This window comes from Mastigoproctus giganteus, chromosome 3 (genome assembly GCF_048544385.1).
Source record: "Mastigoproctus giganteus isolate SK-2022 chromosome 3, ASM4854438v1, whole genome shotgun sequence".
In the NCBI taxonomy this organism is placed as follows: domain Eukaryota; kingdom Metazoa; phylum Arthropoda; class Arachnida; order Uropygi; family Thelyphonidae; genus Mastigoproctus; species Mastigoproctus giganteus.
Genome location: NC_143577.1, coordinates 126331954 through 126355526, shown reverse-complemented (window position 1 = coordinate 126355526; position 23573 = coordinate 126331954). Strand labels below are relative to the sequence as shown.

At 39.0% G+C, this 23573-nt stretch overlaps 1 protein-coding gene across 4 annotated transcripts in view; it reads right to left on the bottom strand.

Moving 5' to 3' along the window:
• The window catches only part of LOC150088259 (moesin/ezrin/radixin homolog 1-like), a 706511-nt gene that overhangs the window by 154419 nt on the left and 528519 nt on the right, over positions 1 to 23573 (bottom strand). For all 4 annotated transcript variants that reach the window (XM_090369412.1, XM_090369409.1, XM_090369410.1 and 1 more), the window contains one exon: positions 644 to 804. In XM_090369412.1, the coding sequence (XP_090225538.1) occupies positions 644 to 804 (161 nt within the window). The remainder of the gene's footprint in view (positions 1 to 643; positions 805 to 23573) is intronic.

Genomic DNA, 23573 nt, shown 5'->3' with positions numbered 1-23573 from the left:
TGCCAGTATTGTCAGAGATTTTGTAAAAACAAGTACGTTAGCGCAGTATTATCCATCATATTGTGTTGTGTTTTTCTGCAAGTTTGTACAAGTGTGTTGTAAAAAAAAAACGAATGGCTAAAATAAAATTACTAAAATAAGAGGAACTGAGAGAAATTGCTGGAATTTACAGTTAAGCAGTTAAACTTCTCACACACACACACACTGCTGTCGATTTTTATCAGAAGTTCAACTTTACCTGTTATGGACAATTACGGTGTTTGCACTTTACACCACGAGAGGAACTTCCTTTATGTATTCGAACCATGGCTGGGGCTAAATGTCAGCAGGTTATAATAATATGATAATTTTTAAAATGTTATGGGGAAATTATAATATAATATACTTCATATTTAATTTTAAGTTCAATTGTCCTGCCACGTATACATCTTAATTTTTATTATTTTTATAAATATAAACACGTGCAACCTAAAGTTCCACACGCGTAAGGAGGTGAAAGGCAATGCCAATATGCAAGAGGATTTTCTATGTTAAGTGATACAAATTAAGAAAAATATGCTGTAGTATTATACTGTTGGATCAATGTATTTTTTGCTTAAACTCATTCGCAGGACATAAATATAATGTATATGATGACACTTACTAGCTTCGCCTTTTCTTCATATTCCATTAGCTTATCCTCTTCTAATTTTTTCATCATTTCTTCCAGCTCTCCTTGCTTGCGTTCAAGATGTTCTTTTGCTTGTTGCATCTCACGTAACTGTTCTTCTAATCGACGGATAGTATCCTGTGCCTCTATCAGTTCTACACATATATATAAAGTATACTTTACTTATTTGAATTACACATGTATGTAAGTTTACCAATCTATGCATATTTTAAAAGTCTATTTTAACCTAATTTAATTTCAAATATAATTTGTTCATATTCAATAAGCCGATTTCAGTCTTGAAAGTACAACTTTATAAGAATTTTTAATATTTACATGTATAAAAGAGAAAGCAACAGGACACTTCTAATCAGACAACACAATAACATCATCTGCAACAGATATCACTGATTCCGGAAGTAGCTATAGTTGGTGATTCAGTTATCAGGGAAACAGGAAACAGATTGTGATAAAAGAACAGGTGGAATAGGACCAGGATATGTCTACTAGAGATTCAAGTTGATGTAGGGCAGCTCTCGTGTTTCAAGGGCACAAAAGGTGACACTGCCGTACATTTTAGTACTAATTAAGAGTAGGAAATCTGAGAATTTAAGAAGTACAAACAAAGCTGAAAAAGTAATGGTAAGGATTTAAATTAAGCATCTGCAATTCTGCCTAGACACAACAGGACGGTGTGCATCATGAAACCCTTATCAAATTCTGACTTGGAGAAACTGTGCAAGGCTCATGGCATAGAATTTTTCTCAATGTGGTCTGTACCCACTGATAGACGGTATTTTGGTTGATGATGTCCAGACAGTGTTAGGTTGGATGGAAACTGCTTGCCTGCAGTGTGGGGGGGGGGGAGATACACAGCCTAATAGATTAACAGTCAGCAGTGAGAGGTGGAAGTGATCCTTGCATTACTTCTACTGAAAAAGCATCAGCTGGAAAGCAAGTTGTAGGGAATTTTAAGATGTGATGAGGGCCCTCCTGAAACAAGCAAATACAAATGCTTTAGGATTATTAAGAGTAAAAACAGTTGCATGTGTACGTTACACTAATGAATCTGAAGTACTAATCAAGTCATCAAATGCACATATGGGGTTGTAAGACCCCATATGTGCATTTGATGTCAATCAGACTTAAAGGATTCAGAAGAATTTGAATATAGGCAATCCAATGTATGGAGAAAGACAAATGGTGTGTGTGTGTGGGGGGGGGGGGGGGTTAAAGAATTAAGCTCTTAATTAAGAAGCACATAAAATCATCCAGTGAATATTAGCGTTACCATTAGTAGGGGCATATGATGCAAGAAACCAAGGTTATATAGCAACAGCCCCATTAAAAAAACCACGTCCCGTTTCACCCATCCATTCGTTCCAAACGATTGTCCAGTTCTTCCCTGAATTTAAGATATCAACTTCCACAATGACAGATGAAAGTTTGTTCAAGCAATCAACTATCCACTGGCTAAAGGCCAATTTTTCTTGTGCAAAAATTGGCCTTTAGACAGTGGTACTTGAAGTTGTCACAGACATTCTCTCAGATATGCCAGACAAGCTGTACTTCTACCTGGGAGTCTAAAACGTTGATGGAACTGATATTCGGGTGACACTCAAGTGAAGTGGACCCAATTTCGGCAAAGTCCAGATGGCATGTGACAGCCAAATCCTCTGCTTGCACCTTCACGATGGTGGGAATGTTAGTAATCCAGGGTATAACCTCCATGCACAGGTACATGGTGGGTGACCACCCAGGTGTGAATCAACGTAAGCAGGGGGTCGAGGTGTGGTGCCCACACCACATGGAGGAATGCCGGCGGCAATCTATGTTACCAGGAAGTACTAGGTGGTAGATGACTCATCAACCGGTGCAATAACAACTCTTTGCTTATTGGAGGCTTGAAGTGGTGGGAACCCATGTTTAGTCTCTAGAGCTAAGTTCTGGTCAACTCGTCCCTATCTCTTCCATTATGCAGTATGATTGATGACATTTGAGGTAATGATGAACATCATGGTGAGATCCAATATTCCTTACATTTCGAGGGTACATCTCTAAACCGGTGTTCGCAGGCCGGCCGTTAGTTAGTACGCCGGACCAAACCTATTGGTAACTATTTAGGAGGCTTCTGGATCAGCTAGTGTATAATCTTGCTACATCTACTCTGCCAGATAGTGACTGGAGGGAGTCCGAGTAGTGTGTATGCGGGGAGCATTGTCGAGGCCACGTCATATCAAGGATCTGGGTATATTCTTACCATATGTACGCCATATCCAAAAATTTCATAATTTCATACAGCATGTCCCACCCACTTTTTCTTACTATTGAATACACCATGAATTGTCAAACTAATAGAGCAAGCTTATCTGCGAAAAGATCTAAACCTCCCAAGCACTTCTTAATTCATTTCACAAATATACATGGTCTCAATTCTAATCTCAACGATATCCATTTCTACTTGCAGTCTGCTAAACCCATGTACTTTTTGTGACAGAATCTCAGTTATCGGTTGATTCAACTACTGCTCATCTCAGTTGCCCAAATTATTCGCTGTATGATTCCTTTCGCCTCAAAGGTGGTACTTGTGCACATGTCCATTCTGATATTCCCTGTCAGAGACTTGGCAATATGGAATCTCCTCTCTTTGATCTTCTCAGGCTTAAAATCTATCTACCTCATTGTGTCAAATTCATCTGTTGTCTCTACTGTTCTCCCAACTCCACTAATCACTTGGAGCTCTTTGACCTCCTCTCTTTGCAATTTGACTTTCTCCAGTCCAACTTTCCTAACAGTGAGGTAATTTTCCTCGGTGATTTTAATGTTCACAACTCCAGCTGGCTTCCATTTTGTAGTCACACCGACCCAGCTGTTCGAGATGCTGAGGCATTTGCAATTACTAATGACCTTGCACAGATTGTTCATTTACCTACAAGAATACTGGACAATCCTAATCATACAGCAAATACGCTTGATCATTTTCTCACAAACAACCCTTCTAAGTACATGGTCGAAGTGAGAGGTCCTTTAGGCACTTCAGATCACAACTTGGTGACTGTCTCTTCTCCAATGGAACCTTTATCTCATGGCTATTCCCAACCTCGTGTTGTTTGGCATTACAAGAATGCAAAATGGGATGACCTGTGAGACTTCTTTTCTTCTTTTCCTTTGGTCGGATTACTGTTTAAAAACTTCTGATGTCAACGTTTGCTCAGATCGTGTCAGTGAAATTATTCTTCCAGGAATGGAATCCTTTATCCCACACTCCACTTTAAAATCTCGTCCTTTATCTAAACCTTGGTTTTCCAATACATATGCTAAGCCTGTCCAAGAGAAGAATGTTTGCATATCATAATTGGCTTGTTTCTAATTCTCCAGTTTCATTTTCTGCCTACACCAAAGCTCACAACAATTGTAAAGCAGTTATTAATCACTCCAAACTAGAGTTTGACAAGGCTAAGAGTAGAAAACTTTCTTCTTGCCCTAATGGTAGCCGAGCATTCTGGTCTCTTGCCAAAGCTATTGGCCGCAAATTTTGCCCATCTCTGCTCCCACCTCTGTCCAAACCAGATGGTTCTGTTGTCACTTCAGCCAAGGATAAAGCTGACCTTCTAGCATCCCATTTTTCTTCCAACTCATGTATTAAATGATCTTGGTAAAACACCTCCCACCATTCCCAACACGCTCCATTCAATGCCTCCTGTAGTCTTCCGTCAAAAGGATGTCAGAAGGATTTTGACGAATCTTGATGCTAAGAAAGCTCCAGGTCCCGATGCTATTTCTCCACTTGTTCTCAAAACCTGTGCTCCTGAACTTACTCCTATTCTTTGCTGCCTTTTTTCACTTTCTTATTCCAAAGGTGTTTTTACTTCTGCTTGGAAATTTGCACATATCCAGCCAGTCCCAAAAAGGGTGACAAATCCCTCCCATCCAATTAGCGTCCCATTGCAATTACTTCTACTCTTTCTCTAAAGTAATGGAGAAATCAATTAACCGCCAATGCTTAAACTACATAGATACCTTCTGTATGATCAACGATCGCCAATATGTATTCCGTCAGTGTCGATCCACTGGTGATATTCTGGCTTATGTTACCCATTTATGGACTAATTCAATGGAAAGGTTCGGGGAAACACAAGTAGTTGCTCTTGACATCTCAAAGGCTTTCGTTCATGTTTGGAAAGGTCTTCTAAACAAGCTTCCATCTCATGGTTTTCCAACTGCTTTTAGTAATTGGTTATCCAGTTTTCTCTCTGATCGCTCAATGAGGGTGATGGTAGATGGCCCTCTCTTTCTTCTAACTTCTTCACTAATGCTGGTGTCCCCCAAGGTTCAGTTCTTTCCCCCACTCTTTTCCTCTTGTATATTAATGATCTTCTTCCATTGACTGGAAATCCTATCCATAGTTTTGTCGATGGCAGCACATTGCATTCCACTTTTCATTTGGAGAAATCTTGTCCTGCTCAATCAGCTTCAACTTCTCGAAAATCTGCTACCAATTCCTTAAATGCTGATCTTCAGGTAATTCTCCAGTGGGGCAAAGACAACTTAGTTGATTTCAAACGTTCTAAAATTCAGTCTTCTCTTATATCTCGCAAAAAGGATTTTTCTGTTTTTATGCTTATCTTTAGTGACACTCCGATTTCTGGGCAAAATGATATATCTCTTTTGGGGATTACCCTGACTTCTAATCTCTCTTGGCACAAGCACATTACAAATATTGCTTCCTCTGCATCTAAAAAACTTGGTTTTCTCTTTCGCTCTCGGCGTTACTTTTCTTCCAAACAGCTGCTCACTCTGTATAAATCGCAAATCTGCCCTGCCATGGAATATTATTCCCACATCTAGGGTGGTGCCCCCAAAACCTCTCTCAGGCTTCTTGAGTCCACTGAGAAGAGGGCAGTTAGGTTAATTAATGATTCATCTCTAACAGAGTCTCTCCACTCGCTCTCTCATAGACGCATTGTTTTTGCTGCATGCCTCTTCTACAGATACTTCCATGGGCACTGTTCTGAATTGGCTTGTATAATTCCCACTCTCCCTTTCAAAACATTTTGAACACGTGCAGCCACCAGCCAACCTCCATTTACTGTCCAACTTCAGACTCACAGAACTAACTTTTCATCTTCCTTGTTTATTCATTCAACTGCTGTTTTCTGGAACAACCTTCCTTCATAGGTATTTCCTGAAAATTATAGTCTACAGAAGTTCAAGTCCAATATCAACAAATATCTTCTTTCGTCTTCTGAACCTCCAACCCAAGCATGGTACAAAGTACTATAGGTTCTATATTTCTTGTTGCCCTTCTCTGTGTTCATTCTAGAAACTCCACATTATTCTTTAAATGAGGCCTCCAGATCTGAATGCAGTACTCAAGGTGTGGCTTGACCATTGCCTTATACAAAGGGATAATCACATCCTCATCCCTGATTGCAAAATTCTTGTATATCATTGACAAGCCCTCATGATCTGCTCTGGCAGCTTGTCTGCATGCCACAGAAAAGTTCATAACTGACTGCACAATTACCTCCTGGTAATTGTGCAATCAGTTATGAACTTTAATTGTGCAGTCAGTCCTTAGGACTGCGCTGTAATAAACTCAGGGTACTCCACTACCCTGAGTTTAGTTCAGCGCAGTTGGTACGTTACTGAGGTTACTGATACCGATATGCAGTACTTTGCATTTGTCAACGTTAAACATCAGTTGCTACTACTCAGCCCATCTGCCCAACTTTATTTATTATTATACCACCATTACATTCGTGTATTAAGAATTTGCAGATAAAGAAACCACTAAATAGCAGTGATTACAGTGTACTGATGTGGGATTTACTTAAGGATATAATTACCATCGGGGTAAAGGAAAGGGTTTTTGATTCCGTAACGGTGAGTACAGTGGGATCAACTGATGATGTTACCAACAGCAATTTCTAAATGGGAAGCATTCAAGGAATTAATCATGGAAGCTACTAAAAGTTTCGTACCTATTTAGAAATATTGTACAAGGTTTAGGCCTAAATGGTTATCAAATGAACTAATGAGACTCGTGACAGAGAAGAAAAATGCATGGGATGCATTTTTCTTTATTGATCCTGCTCAGATAGCAAACAAACTAAATGAGTATTTTGCATCTACATTCACACATCAGGAGTTGCCAGAAAGTTATCATATTGTAGCAGGGTGCTTAATAATTTTGTAAAAACTGAGAGCAAAGTGGAGGAGAAATTGTTGAAGTTAAACATAAGAAAGGCACCTGGGGTGGATCGAATCTATCCAGTTAAATTAAAGGTGGCAAAGGAAGTAAGCAAACCCGTAGCCATAATTATGAGAGCATCCTTGGACTCAGTGAAGGTCCCCACGGACTGGAGATGTGCAAATGTATCCAGAATTCTCAAAGGGGGGATCTGAAGGGTGACACGAGTAATTACAGACCAGTTAGCTTAACTTCTGTTCCGGGTAAAATAATGGAGTCACTGGTTAAAGATGCATTGCAGAATTATGTAGACAAGACTGCAGCAAAAATTCAGACACAGAATGGGTTTGTTAAGGGAAAGTCTTGTCTGACAAATTTGATTGGTTATTATGATGTGGTTAGAAAGGAACTGGATGCAAAAAATAATTTTGATAGTATATACTTTGATTTCAGGAAAGCTACTGTACAAATTGGAGCAGAATGTTATTAAGGGTAAAAGGATAGTTGAGTGGGAGGAGACAAAGGATGGTAATCAATGGGTGCTGCTCTTCGTAGACTAATGTTGTTAGTGGAGCACCACAGGGTTCGGTGTTGGGTCCGCTTTGTTTTGTATATTTATCAATTTATATTGATGAAGGTATATTAGGCTTAATGTCGAAGTTTGCAGATGATACAAAGGTTGGCAGGATTGTTAATGAAATTAATTGCAGTGTGCTACTGCAACAGGATGTAGAAAATTTGGGTAGATGGGCTGAGAAGTGGCAACTGAAGTTTAACCTTGACAAATGCAAAGTAACGAATATGGGTAGAAGTAACCCCAGAGTAAAACGTACAAACATTAGGTGGTAAAAATGAAAAAGATCTGGGAGTAATTGTGCAGTCAGATATCAAGTTTTCTAAGCAATGCAGATGGGACGCCAGGGCAGGTCGTGGGATTTTTTGTCAATGATATACAGGAATTTTGCTAGCAGGGAAAAGGAGGTGATTGTCCCTCTGTATAAGACAATGGTCAGACCATGTCTTGAGTACTGCGTACAGGTCTGGAGGCCCCATTTTAGGAAGGATGTAGATTTGAGTGTTTACAGAGAAGGGCAACAAGATTGGTGAGGGGAATGAAGGGATCCTCTTACCAAGAGAGGCTTAAGTTTTGCAAATTGCAGTGGGTGGAGACTAGGCACTTGCAAGATGATCTGACTGAGGTATATAAGGGTTGAGGATGCTGAATTCTGATGGGTTATTGTTATTTGGTTTTTTTTTGAGGAGCATTAGCAACTGAGGCCATATTGCTCCGGGATATGCGGTAGTCATTCCCTGACCTTTCAGCATCCTCTGTATTTGGAGGTGATGGGCTCGAACCCTGGTCTAATCCAGAAGTGTGTGCTATGCACTGCTGCTCCTTCCCACCTCACTATGGAGGCGCAAAGAAATTCTGATGGGATTCTTCCACTTGTACAGATTATGAACCTAAGGGGGCATAAATTCAAATTAAGGAAAGAGAGATGCAGAACAGATGTGCGGAAATTTGCCTTTAGCCAGCGGGTGGTTAATTGCTGGAACTAACTTCCATCTGTCCTTGTGGAAGTTGACAGGTTAAATAAATTTAAGGAGGAACTGGACGAACATCTAGTGGGATTTGTTTTGTAATTTTTTTTTTTTTTTTTGGCTGATGCTGCATAAGCTCATACACTTGCTTTCTTGCATCACATGCCACTACTACTACTACCATCATTAACAACCCTGCCAACCACTTCTTGTTCTTCTATATTCATCAGTGATATTGATAAAGGTATATCAGACTCTGATATTAAGCCTGATATACCTTTATCAATATCACTGATGAATATAGAAGAACAACAATTCTCCCAACACTGAACCCTGGGGGACTCCAGTAATAACATTAATCCATGAAGAGCAGTGTCCATTGATTGCCAGTCTTCTGTCTTCTCTCTCTCATCCATTCCTTTATCCCTAGCAGTAATTTGCCCCGAATGCAGCGGTTTCCAAAAATTTGCGCCTCGGCACACTGGACAGCGAACTCACACGGGTGCCTTGGAATAATTAAAAGTTTCAAAGAAAACGCAGTGATATTTGACATCTGTAGGATACCGTGTGAATTACTACCTCAAGGTAGTTCACAGTTTTAACATTATCAGTTTCAACATTACTAATTAAGTTTTTTGGACCTAACTACTTAATAAAGGGAACTATTGGGTATTTTATTTTGGCCTGGAGTGCTAGGAATTGAGAATGTTTAGGAACCTCTGCCTTAATGCCATACTGCTTTAATTCGCACAGCAGACTTATATATGCAATAGCATCAAAAGCTCTCCTGAAATCCTAGTATATGTTATAAAAATTATTTTTTGCATACAGTTCCTTTGTGACCACATTGTAGTAAATGATCAAATTCATCAGGAAAAATTTCCCCTTAACAAACCCATGCTGTGTCTGAGCTATAACCGCAGCCTTGTCTAGATCATAGATGTCAAACTCAAATAGGAATATGGCCACTAAACTTTATATGAGGATCAGTGCGGGAGCTGTATACTGACTTGACTTGAAAATGCATTTGTTTTCCATATTTATATGCATTTATATTTATTTATTAACACAGAGATTCATACAAATCAGATAGGAATTATAGATAAAAAGAAACATTCTTCAACGAAAGCCAAATCCTGAAACCAGTTCTTATCATTAAGTTGATCTGGTGAGTCTCCTTTCATTTCTAAAAACATTTTGATTTCTTGGCATAATACCCAAAATTACTTCAAAACCTTATGACAGGAAAGCCAGCAAATTGTATAATAAAGTAAACATTCCTGCTCACTTTCAATTTCAAATAGCAATGAAAAAAACTGCTGTTGCTTCAAACCTCGGGAATGTATAAAATTCACTGTTTTCTTAACAAATTCAAAAGTAGTGAGAGAATTTTCCATTCTCTCACTACTTTTGAGTACAACACTTGCTGATGTATAATGCAGTGAACATGATTAAACTTACTATCAGGAGCAATTTCATTCTGCCTAGCCAATAATTTAGATATAAATCCACTTGTCTTCTCTGTCATTGCTGCTACACTACCTGAAGCCACACACACATTAGTTTTGATAATGGAAGATTATACTTTTCTAAAATTCCATATACTTCCTTAAAAATATATACACCTGTTGTAGTTTCATTACGAGAAAGAATATCGAGCAATTCTTCAGCCACAGCAAGATTTTCACCACATGCACGAATAAATACGGCTACTTGAGCCAAAAGTCAGAGAATTTCCCATTTTTTTCTTTAAGTTTTCCCACCAATTTCAGTGGCAATTTCGTCAATTCTTTCCACAACAGTATTTCTTGATAATGAAATGTTCTGACAAGTTTTAACATTTTCAGGGCAAAGAATTTCAGTGGCTTTCACCATACACTGCTTTACAAATTCATCTTCGCTAAAACACCTTGAATGTTTAGCTGTGAGTTCTGAAATAACATAACTAGCTTTGGCCACACTCTCGCTGTCTTCATAGATTTTTGTACATACTTTTTTGTTATTTTTGAAGTGTAGATTTCAAATTTCTTAATATATCTTTTCTTATTTTACCCAAGTATTGATCATACTCAGAACTGTGTATTTCATAATGGTGTTTTCAATTATATTCCTTGGGGAGACTAATATTTTGTCTACAATTCAAACATAAAATCTTGTTGTTTACTTCAGAAAAGAAATAATCTTGCTTCCATCCTGTCTGAAAAATTCTATGTTCTTGTATGGATCTTTTCTCACTGCTCTTAGAATGTGCCATAACTGATACCCATCCTATAAGATAAAATTAAAAATAAATAACCTTGGATCAATTAAATGAAAATTGGTGATAGAAGATAATTTAATATTTCTAGTTATAAAGCGACAGGACATGCTGTGCAACCGTGGATCAATTAAATGAAAATTGGTGATAGAAAATAATTTAATATTTCTAGTGATAAAGTGACAGAACATGCTGTGCAGGTCACAGAGGGGAAAGTGTTGCCTTGCCTACTTAAAGGGCACGTGTAAAACAAGGTCAAAAGAGAATTTTATGATTTTCAGTTTTAAAATGAAATATTATCCATGTTTTATAGTGTTTTTATTACTTTGTTGAATATCTCCCATTTAAATTTTAATCTGTTTTGGGCCACATTCAGTCTGCAGGCCACGTGTTTGACACCTTTGGTATAGATGATCCTGCATTGCTTCTTTAACCAGTGACTCCATTATTTTCCCTGGAACGGAAGTTAAACTAACAGGTCTGTAATTACTCGTGTCACTCTTTGATTCCCTTTGTGAATTGGGGATACAATGGCACATCTCCAGTCTGTGGGACCTCCCTTGAATCCAAGAATGCTCTCATAATTATGGCTAAGGGTTTGCTTACTTCCTTTGCTGCCTCCCTTAATATAACTGGATAGATTCCATCCACCTTTGCTGAAGGTGGAATCTATTCAGTTATATTAAGGGAGGCAGCAAAGGAAGAATAGATTCCATCCACCCCAGGTGCCTTTCTTATGTTTAACTTGAACAATTTTCCCTCCACTTTCCTCTCAGTCATTTCAAAATCATTTAGCTCCCTGTTTGAGTTTGATAAAGTTCTGGCCTCTATTTATTTTCTTAAGGAATCCCTCTTGTGTGAATGTAGATACAAAATACACATTCCATTTGCCTGCAACCTGAGCAGGGTCATCAATGGTTAACCCACATATGTGGCCTAATGTGACTCCTTCTATTGTTAATATAAGAATAGAAGTCTTTGCTGTTTTTCTTTGCATTCTTTGCCAGAGACATAATTCACATCTACCTCTGCTTTGTGTTGTATTTACTTTTCTTGTTTCCACCACGGGCATGCTCTTGAGTAGGCTGACTCAATTAGGTTTGGTAGCTGTAAAGGCTTTGCTTTCATGGGCTTTTGCAGCAGGACGAACATAGGTAAGCCATCTGCGAATACCAATATTTCTGGCATTAGAAGTATCGTAGTGGGTTTGGAATGTATAACCCTACATTGAAATTTATACACCCAGCTTTTGTCGAATTCAGTGATGAATTGGACAAAATCAGAATAGAATTCAATTCAAGTCCAAACTTCCAAATAACTGGAGAATTAAATGTAAGGTGATGTACCTGGTTGGTATTAATTTCCAATCCCTATGTGCAGAAATTCTTTTAACAGCTATTATTCCCTGTGGCTTTAGTTCACAGAACAGATCTCCTCAGTAACCTCAAGGAGGTCCCACTCTGAGATGATACCTCTTGATGAATTTAATGTTCTGTGCAGTGTCACAGTAATTTTTATTTCTCCGATTGACATTATTTGGAGTAGCTGCTTAGAGGGACTGTCTTTTTGGTTTTAGCATGAGCATTAGTAGAGGCATTTGATGCAAGAAAGCAAGCTTATGCAGCATCAGCCAAAAAAAAAAATAATAAAAATAATAAAAAAATATATATAATAAATAAATAAATAAATAAATAAATAAAAATAACCACTTCCACTGCACCCCTCTGTTCGTTCGAAATACCTGTCCAGCTGAGCCTTAAAATTATTTAGGCTATCAACTTCCATGACAAGGCATGGAAGTCTGTTCCACCAACCAACCACCCGCTGGCTAAAGGCAAATTTCCTCACGTCTATCCTACATCTGTCTTTCCTCAATTTGAATTTATGCTCTCTCAGGTGATCATTCTGAGCTAGAGGAAGAATCCCATCAGCATTGAGCATGCTCAAACCATTCAAGGCTTTATACACCTCTATCAGATCACCTCGCTGGTGCCTAGTCTCCAGACACTGTAATTTGCAAAACTGAAGCCTTTCTTCGCAAGAGCACCCCTTTGTTCCATTCACTAATCTTGTTGCCTTTCTCTGTACTCGTTCCAGCATCTTTACATACTTCTTGAAATGAGGCCTCCAGACTTGTATACAGTACTCTAGGTGTGGCCTGACCATTGCCTTATACAAGGGAATAATCACCTCCTTATCCCTGCTAGAAAAATTCCTATATATCATTGACAATACACCATGAGCTACTCTTGCAGCCCGTCTGCACTGCTCAGAGAACTTCATATCTGCCTGCACAACCACCCCCAGGTCCCTTTCATTCTCTACCACTGTCAGTGCAGTACCACAGAGTTGATACGTTGCTCTGGGATTGCTGTTTCCCATATGTAGCACTTTACATTTGTCAATGTTAAACTTCATTGGCCACCTCTCAGCCCATCCAAACAACAATGGACCCAACACTAAACCCTGAGGGACTCCACTAATAACATTAGTCCATGAAGAGCAGTGTCCATTGTTTACCACTCTCTGTCTTCTCCCCATCAACCACCCCTTTATCCATTGCAGCAATTTGCCTCCAATGCCACACTGCTCCAATTTGTGCAGCAGTCTTCCACGTGCAACAGTATCAACAGTTTCTAAGATCCAAGTATATAATATCAAAGTTATTCCCTGCTTCGAGTTCTTTTGTGACTGCATCATAGTATCCAATCAAATTGGTCAGGAAGACTTCCCCTTAACAAAACCATGCTGTGTCCGAGCTATAACTGAATTCTTGTCAAGATGATCCTGCAGTGCTTCTTTAACCAGTGCTTCCATTAATTTTCCTGGAACAGAAGTTAAACTAACAGGTCTATAATTGCTTGTGTCGCCCCTTGATCCTCCTTTGTGAATTGGGGGTCACATTTGCACATCTCCAGTCCATGGGTACTTCCCCTGAGTCCAAGGAAGCTCTCATAATTATGGTTAAGGGTTTGCTTACTTCCTTTGCTGCCTCAGTTATTATCAGATTCTCTAGCTTACTGCCAGAGTTGAATACACCTCTGGCATTCCCCTCGCTGAATAACTGCTCATGTGTGAATGTCGATGCAAAATATTCATTTAGTTTGTTAGCTACCTGAGTAGGATCATCAACAAGATTTCTCGTAATCTGCCTTCGCCTGCCTAACCTCCTTTGTAACTTGGTTACAGATCAACTTGTATCTATCATAGGCTTCTGTGTCACGTGTTAATTTGTATGTATCCCATGCATTTTTCTTCTCTGTCATATGTCTCATTAGTTCATCTGACATCCACTTAGTTTTAATTAAGAGATCCCCTTAACTAATTTCGGGGAACCTGCTAACCCTTCTAAACACTTTTATATGAAAAATTTCAACATTTTCCCAATAGGGTTCTTGGAGTTAGACAGCATGATTAAGAATCTTGGTACAGGACCTGAAGGTATGCCAGTTTGGGGTCTCTTAGCTGCACTGACAATTGTTTGGGTCTTTTTTTTTTTTTTTTTTTTTTTTATATTTTTAGAGGCTCCTGAAGAAATAACTTTATCAGGATTCATAGTGTGCGTATTTGTGGTTCAGTGCTAGAGCTCCACACCTTGCACGGAGCCCAAATGGGACGACCACAACCCAGCAAGCAATAAATGTGCTCAGTATAATTTTATTAAATTCACTAACTGATTTAGTTAAAAATATAAAAAAAAGTATAGGTGCCTATTTATGCTTTAGAATATTTGATATTTTCATTTCTCAGTATTATCTTTTTATTTAAGGGCTTTTCTCAATATCCCCATTTTGTTTTAAGTGATTAACTGCTTATCAATGATTGCAAAATACACAACAATCATTGATAACAACATAACACACAACAAGCCCCCACCTCACAGTAGAGGTCTGCACGGGCCTGGTCCTCGGATTCGTGTTAATCCGGCCCTTGGGCCGGGTAACACGAAGGATGTTTGTGCTTGGGTCAGGTACAAATAATTGTAATGAATTGTTATTTCAAACATTTTGGACTATTTCTTACATATATTTTTTTAAAATTATTTTTTATGTATTTAAATTCTTAAAAGTTTTTTTTTAGAAAAAATGCGTGTTAGTTGTCTGTTGACACTTTTAATTGACCAATAAGGCGCACTTCGCCAGAGTCTCCTAAATACACAGAAATTTGTACTCTTTTGTGAAATTGATCTTTGCTCATTAAAGTATGATATAAGTCATTATGTCCTCCACCAATGGGTGCATTTTTAGTCGTATGTGTGCAGTATATAATACAGTATTTCTTAAAGGTGTGATACAGTTAATCCCTAGTTCCCAAGTTTTTGAGTTGACCTGCTTTCAGTTCTAAGAACATTCAAAATTTCTAATCGCTTCTTTGCTACATCCAATACTAACCAATAATTTAAAAATACAGGTAAGATGAATGCTCAGGCATCTTTCTTAGGGCAAAAATTTCCAGTGACAGAAGTGATAGTCAGTTCTAATTTTTTTAATTTAAGTAGAGGTGGATATCGATGGGGCTTAGAGGAGAACAGGTATCCTGTGTGTTATCAGACACTCAGCTTAAAACCCTGATGGATCCAATATCTCTCTATTACAGAAGATTTAGGAGAAGTCCGTTGGCCTGCCTCCCTAAAATCCACTCATGCACACCTTCTCGATGGTAAGCCCTGTCACTTAGGTGGCAACAAACGTGTAGAGTAGTTCTCTTCAAGACGCCTGGTCAACGTGAAGAGGAAAAGACCAAACCCTCCAGCATATCACAGCACAACAAAATAATTGGCCCTCAGTCCCCAGCAGCTTTCACTCTCCCTCTTACGGCAGCGAGAGGATCAGAGTGGAAGCAGAGGGTGCTAAGAATCTCTGGGTACGACCAGGCTGCCATGCACGGAAACTGAATTTGGCCTGTTATAACGTATGAGCACTCATCGGTGAAGACAGGATATTAGAGCTGGAAAAGGAATTAGAAAATTTGAATTGGAATATCATCGGTTTGGCTGAAACAAGAAGAAGAAATGAATCACTTATAAGTTTATCAAGTGGAAATCTGCTGTACACCAATGGAAACAGTGAAAGGAGTGAAGGTGGAGTTGGGTTTCTGGTCCATAAAGATTTTAAAAACAACATTTTGGAATTCAAAAGTACATCACCAAGGGTGTCAAGACTAATACTCAAGATTTTTAAGAGGTACAAGCTAAAGATTATAATGATTTATGCACCAACATTGAGCCATGATGATGAAGAGACTGAAGAAATGTACACCAAAATTGAGAGTCTTCTAGATGAGCAGAAAATCCACTACACCATTATTATGGGGGACTTCAATGCTAAAGTTGGAAAAAGGCAAAACAGTGCAGAAAGAGGAACTATAGTAAATTTTGGAATCGATGAAAGAAATAAAAGAGCTGAAAGACTTGTGGAATTTACAGAATCTCAAGGACTGTCAGTAATGAACACTTTTTTCAAGAAAAGGGTGAACAGAAAGTGGACATGGAAGAGTCCAAACGGATTAAAAACTTTTTTTAGCATTAGCATTAGTAGTAGAGGCATTTGATGCAAGAAAGCAAGCTTATGCAGCATCAGCCAAAAAAAAAAAAAAAAAAAAAAAAAAACCCACTTCCACTTCACCCCTCTGTTCGTTCAAAATACCTGTCCAGCTGAGCCTTAAACTTATTTAGGCTATCAACCTCCACTACAAGGGATGGAAGTCTGTTCCACCAACCAACCACCCACTGGCTAAAGGCAAATTCCCGCACGTCTATCCTACATTTGTCTTTCCTCAATTTGAATTTATGCCCTCTCAGGTGATTATTCTGAGCTAGAGGAAGAATCCCATCAGCATTGAGCATGCTCAAACCATTCAAGGCTTTATACACCTCTATCAGATCACCTTGCTGGTGCCTAGTCTCCAGACACTGTAATTTGCAAAACTTAAGCCTTTCTTCGTAAGAGCACCCCTTTGTTCCATTCACTAATCTTGTTGCCCTTCTCTGTACTCGTTCCAGCAGCTCTACATCCTTCTTGAAATGAGGCCTCCAGACCTGTATGCAGTACTCTAGATGTGGCCTGACCATTGCCTTATACAAGGGAATAATCACCTCCTTAACCCTGCTGGAAAAATTCCTGTATATCATTGACAATACTCCATGAGCTACTCTTGCAGCCCGTCTGCACTGCTCAGAGAACAACTAATGAAATTGACTTCATCCTCACTAACAGAAGATATATTGTGAATGATGTTACCGTCCTGAATAAGGTAAATGTTGAAAGTGATCACAGAATGGTAAGATGCATACTTGATATAGATGTAGGAAAGGAAAAAACTGACTCGAGTAAATAATACAAAGGTCTTTGTGATAACAGAGGAGGAGAAAAAGCAGTACGTACTGGAACTTATGAACAAGTTTGAGCTTCCGTAGACTGCTCAGGACCAAGATATTGACGAGGAATATTACAACTTTCTGAAAGTGATAAAGCCCAAGAAACCTATAGGGAAAAAGAAATCCAAAGAAAAAATTAGTCAAGAAACACTTGTCATGATGAACCGAAGACGACAAATGAAGAGCAAGAAAAACACTTACAGGGAGAAAATTGAGTATACTGAGTTATGCAAAGCCATTAGAAAGAGACTCAGAGAGGACTTAAGAAGATTTAACACAAGAAAAGTAGAACAAGCATTAAGGGAAAAACAAAGGATTTAAATCAGCAGCCATGAGCAGCAATACAGAAAGACAAATGATACTGAAACTGAAGAATAGCGATGGTGTACTTATAAACAGCAGAGAAGGCATAATTCAAATAGCAGAAGGCTACTATAGAGAATTATACAAGGAGCGAGGGAATGATGCCAACAGTGGGGAAGATGCATTGCAAAGTAGTAACACGTACGACATACCCGATATTCTTCCTGATGAGGCAGAACATGCATTGAAGAAAATGAAGAATCAGAAAGCCCCGGGGGAAGATGAAGTTACGGTACAGTTGATAAAATTGGGAGGAAGAGACATAACACAAAAACTGGCAAGGCTCTTCACAAAGTGCATTAGAAAAGGTGTGGCGCCTAAGCAGTGGAATAATGCAATCATAGTTTTTGTGCATAAGAAAGGAGATAAATCAGAAATGTGAAATTATTGACCAATTAGCTTGTTATCCCACATCTACAAGTTGTTCACAAGGGTCATTACTAACAGATTAGAAAGAATACTTGATGAGAATCAACCGAAACAGCAAGCTGGCTTTAGCATTAGCATTAGCATTTGTAGAGGCATATGATGCAAGAAAGCAAGCTTATTCAGCATGCGCCAAAAAAAAAAAAAAAAAAAAAAAAAAACACACACCACTCCCATTTCACCCCTCCGTTCGTTCGAAATACCTGTCCAGTTGAGCTTTAAATTTGTTTAGGCTATCAACCTCAACAACAAGTGATGGAAGTCGGTTCCACCAACCAACCACCCGCTGGCCAAAGGCAAATTTCCGCACATCTATCCGACATCCGTCCTTCCTCAATTTGAATTTATGCCCTCTGAGCTGATTATTCTGAGCAAGATGAAGAATCCCATTGGCATTGAGCTTGCTCAAACCATTCAAAGCCTTATACACCTGTATCAGATCACCTCGCTGGTGCCTAGTCACCAGACTCTGTAATTTGCAAAACTTAAGCCTTTCTTCGTAAGAGCAACCCTTTGTTCCATTCACTAATCTTGTTGCCCTTCTCTCTACCCGTTCCAGCAGCTCCACATCCTTCCTGAAATGAGGCCTCCAGACCTGTATACAGTACTCAAGATGTGGCCTAACCATTGCCTTATACAAGGGAATAATCACCTCCTTATCCCTGCTAGAAAAATTCCTCTTTATCATTGACAAGACACCATGAGCTACTCTTGCAGCTCGTCTGCACTGCTCAGAGAACTTCATATCTGCCTGCACAATTATCCCCAGGTCCTTTTCATTCTCCACCACTGTCAGTGTAGTACCGCAGAGTTGATACGTTGCTCTGGGGTTACTGTTTCCCATATGTAGTACTTTACATTTGTCAATGTTAAACTTCATTTGCCACCTCTCAGCCCATCTGTTCAACCTTTCCAGATCCTGTTGCAGCAGCATAGCGTCAGTAGTGTCCTTAACAACCCTGCCAACCTTTGTATCATCTGCAAACTTGGACATTAAACTTGATATCCCATCATCAATATCATTCATAAACACCAAAAACAACAACGGACCCAACACTGAACCCTGAGGAACTCCACTAATAACATTAGTCCACGTTGAGCAGTGTCCATTGATTACCACTCTCTGTCTTCTGCCACTCAACCATCCCCTTATCCATAGCAGCAATTTGCCTCCAATGCCACACTGCTCCAATTTGTGCAGCAGTCTTCCATGTGCAACAGTATCAAAAGCCTTTCTAAGATCCAAATATATAATATCAAAGTTATTCCCTGCATCCAGTTCTTTTGTGACTACATCATAGTATCCAATCAAATTGGTCAGGCAAGACCTGCCCGTAACAAAACCATGCTGCGTCTGAGCTATAACTGAATTCTTGTCTAGATGATCCTGCAGTGCTTCTTTAACCAGTGCCTCCATTAATTTACCTGGAACAGAAGTTAAACTAACAGGTCTATAATTACTTGTGTCAGCCTTTGATCCTCCTTTGTGAATTGGGGTTACATTTGCACATCTCCAGTCTATGGGTACCTCCCCTGAGTCCAAAGAAGCTCTCATAATTATGGCTAGGGGCTTGCTTACTTCCTTCGCTGCCTCCTTTAATATAACTGGATAGATCCCATCCACCCCAGGTGCCTTTTTTATGTTTATCCTCAACAATCTCTCCTCCACTTTCCTCTCAGTTATTACAAAATCATCCAGCTCACTGCCAATGTTTACTTTACCAACATCATTCTCCTTCCTGAATAACTCCTCATGCGTGAATGTAGATGCAAAATACTCGTTTAAATTGTTAGACACCTGAGCAGGATCCTCAACTGTTGAACCATCAATATCCAGTGGACCAATCTGATTCATCCCTTTCCTTCTTGAGTTAAAATATGTAAAGAACTCTTTTCTGTTTTTCTTTGCATCCTTTGCCAAGGATTTCTCATAATCTGCCTTTGCCTGCCTAATCTCCTATGTGACTTGGTTAGAGACTAACTTATATCTATCATAGGCTTCCATGTCACCCATTAATTTGTATGTATCCCATGCATTTTTCTTCTCTGCCACATGTCTCATTAGTTCATCTGACAACCATTTAGGCCTAAACCTTGAACAATATTTCTTAGTTGGTATGTAAAGCCTGGTAGCCTCCAAGATTAGTTCCTTGAATGCCTCCCATTTTAAGTTTGCTGTTGGTAACATCATCAGTTGGTCCCACTGTATAGAATTTAAATACTGTCTCAGACCATCATAGTCGCCTTTACGAAAACAAAAACCCTTCCTTTTACCTCTGATGGTAGTTACCTCCTTGAGTAAATCCCACTTCAACACACTGTGATCACTGCCAGCTAGTGGTTCATTTACCTGCAGATTCTTAATGCATGAAGAATCACTACTGATAATCAGATCAAGAGTATTGCTCCCTCTTGTTGCCTCACGAACATGCTGATGTAGAAAACAATCATCCAATAAATCCAGAAAAGCCTTGCTAGTGTGCAAGTGACCAACCCACAAATTCCAGTCAATATCTGGGAAATTAAAATCCCCCATTATAAGACTCTCTGATTTACTGGCCCACTCTATTTCCTTGTACAATATCTTATTATACTCATCAGAGTCATTAGGCCTATAGCACACTCCTACTCTCAATTTTGATTTCCCTATGCTTATGTCACACCAAACTGACTCGACACTGCCCTGTCCATCGATGTCAACTGGCTTCACTTCCTTGGTTTTTATGTGTTTCTTAATTAATAGCATAACCCCTCCTCCCCTCCTGTCCAGTCTATCCTTTCTATACACATTGTATTCCCCAAATTCCAGTTCCGCATTACTTATATCTGTGTGACACCACGTCTCTGATATCCCAACAATATCTGCCTTTGATGTTTTGAGCAATACCTCAAATTTATTAACCAAATTTATAATTCATCAAATTTATTTACCAAACTCCTAGCATTGGTGTACACGCAGGTATACATGCACCTGTTTCTATTCTTAGCTACTCTAACACAACCCATGTGTTTACTTGTACCGCAATGACTCCCAGCAGTCTCTGAAATATCCTGCATCTTGTTTTTCAGGCTTCTGCTCATTTCAATAGAAGCAGTGCAAGAATCACTTCCACCTCTGCCAGTGGCTACTTTTAATCTATTATTCCTTGTATCCCCCCCTTTAGGACAGGATTCTCAACTATGGATCACCTTCACGTAATATCACAGCTAATGGAGAAAGCAAATGAATATAAAACACCATTATGCCTGGCATTTGTGGATTTTGAAAAGGCATTTGACTCCATACAGCATAAGGCAATGTTTTGGGCACTGCAAAGACAAGGCATAGATACCCCATATATTATGATTTTAAAGAAAATATATGAGAGTGCTACCTCCTTAATCAGTCTAAACAAAGACAGTAGGAAATTTAAAATCGGGAAAGGAGTTTGACAAGGAGACACAATATCTCCGAAGCTGTTTACTGCTGCCCTTGAAGAAGCTTTCAGAAGATTAGACTGGTTGCAGAAAGGAGTCAATGTGAACGGAGAGTACCTAAACCATTTACGATTTGCAGATGACAGTGTGGTCATAAGCCACGATCCCAAAGAATTAGAGGAAAATCTTTATCAATTATGCACAGTTAGTAAGGATTTTGGACTAAAGATGAATATGGTTAAAACAAAAGTAATGATGAACAAGTATGCCACAGAAAGGGAAATAATGATTGAAGGAGCAGTAACTGGAAAGGTGGAGTCATATGCTCATCTGGGACAAGTTATTAGCTGCAATAATGATAAATGGCTGGAAGTCAAGAGAAGAATAAATTTTGGATGGATAGCATTCAGGAAATATAGTCACATACTGAAGAGTAGTATTCCAGTTTGTCTGAAACGTAAAATAATGAACCAATGTATACTCCCCACCATGACTTATGGAACTGAAACTTGGGCACTCACCAAAAGAATGGAAGAGAAGCTGAGAACTACACAGCGAAGAATGGAACGAATCATATTGGGAATCAGACTGTTAGATAAGAAGAGAAACACATGGATTAGGCAGCAAACTCAAGTAAAGGACATTCTTATCAAAACAAAAGAACTAAAATGGTCTTGGGCAGGACACATAGCTAGAAGACATGGTGACAGATGGACTAAGAAAATAACAGAATGGTACCCAAGAGGAGCTAGAAGAAAACCTGGAAGACAAAGGCGGAGATGGATAGATGAAATTCACGAGTTTTTGAGTAGTAAATGGATGGTCAGTGTTCAAAACAGAAGGAACTGGAAAGATTCTGGAGAGGCCTTCATCCTGCAGTGGATTGAAAATGGCTGATGATGGATATTTGTTTTGGAAATATGTTAAATATGGTAAATTGAAAATTTATTACATTTTCTTTTTTCAGATATTAATCTGAAAAACAAATTCGGGTTTGGGCTGGGCAGGGCTGGATAAAAATAAAAAATGTAGGCACGTGTAGTCCTCTACCTCAGAAGTCAGGCAGTTATGCTCCCAGTATGTCCAAGTACTCGTGGCATATAGTTTGCTGTTCTTCTCATTGTGTTTGTAGTTGCTTTCAAATTCTAATTTTTATACCCCATGAATTATTAGTGTATTTGAAGAAGGTTGGGATACAATTGCTATCCCATTTCTTCCCTCATTTCACCTGTTTTAGTTTTGTTTATTTATTTATACAGAGGATAAGCAATAAGCTAAAGCTTATTGCTTACCCTCTGTATAAATAGAAGGTACCCCTCTGTATTAATAGAAGGTAAGCAATAAGCTTTAGCTTATTGCTTACCTTCTATTAATAATACTCTTACTCCCACCTTACATATATAATTTGTTAAGTCTACTGTCTGTTGGGCTAGCTGTTATTCTGCCAGTATGGTGCTATAATTTTGATAAAGTATTATATTTTTCTTACTCAGGCTCACTGGCCTATTATTAGGTGCTGCAATTACCAGTAAGAGGAATCAGAAACAGACAGCTTTTGCTAATTATTATTTGGATGAATTGAATAGTGCTGGTCCTTGATACCATTAAATGTGTCCTATTATGATAACCAGCAATAATTTTAGTAATAATAATTTGGCTATTTTATTAATTTTTATAAGATCTACAATTCTCCACATTTTAGCATTAGTACAGGCATTTGATGCAAGAAAGCAAGCTTATGCAGCATCAGCCAAAAAAAAAAAAAAAACCACTTCCTCTTCACCCCTCTGTTCGTTCAAAATACCTGTCCAGCTGAGCCTCAAAACTTGTTTAGGCTATCAACCTCCACGACAAGGGATGGAAGTCTGTTCCACCAATCAACCACCCGCTGGCTAAAGGCAAATTTCTGCACGTCTATCCTACATCTGTCTTTCCTCAATTCGAATTTATGCCCTCTCAGGTGATTATTCTGAGCTAGAGGAAGAATCCCATCAGCATTAAGCATGCTCAACCCATTCAAGGCTTTATACACCTCTATCAGATCACCTCGCTGGTGCCTAGTCTCCAGACACTGTAATTTGCAAAACTTAAGCCCTTCTTCGTAAGACCACCCCTTTGTTCCATTCGCTAATCCTCCAGACCTGTATACAGTACTCTAGGTGTCGCCTGACCATTGCCTTATACAAGGGAATAATCACCTCCTTATCCCTGCTGGAAAAATTCCTGTATATCATTGACAATACTCCATGAGCTACCCTTGCAGCCCGTCTGCACTGCTCAGAGAACTTCATATCCGCCTGCACAACCACCCCCAAGTCCCTTTCATTCTCTACCACTGTCAGTGTAGTAC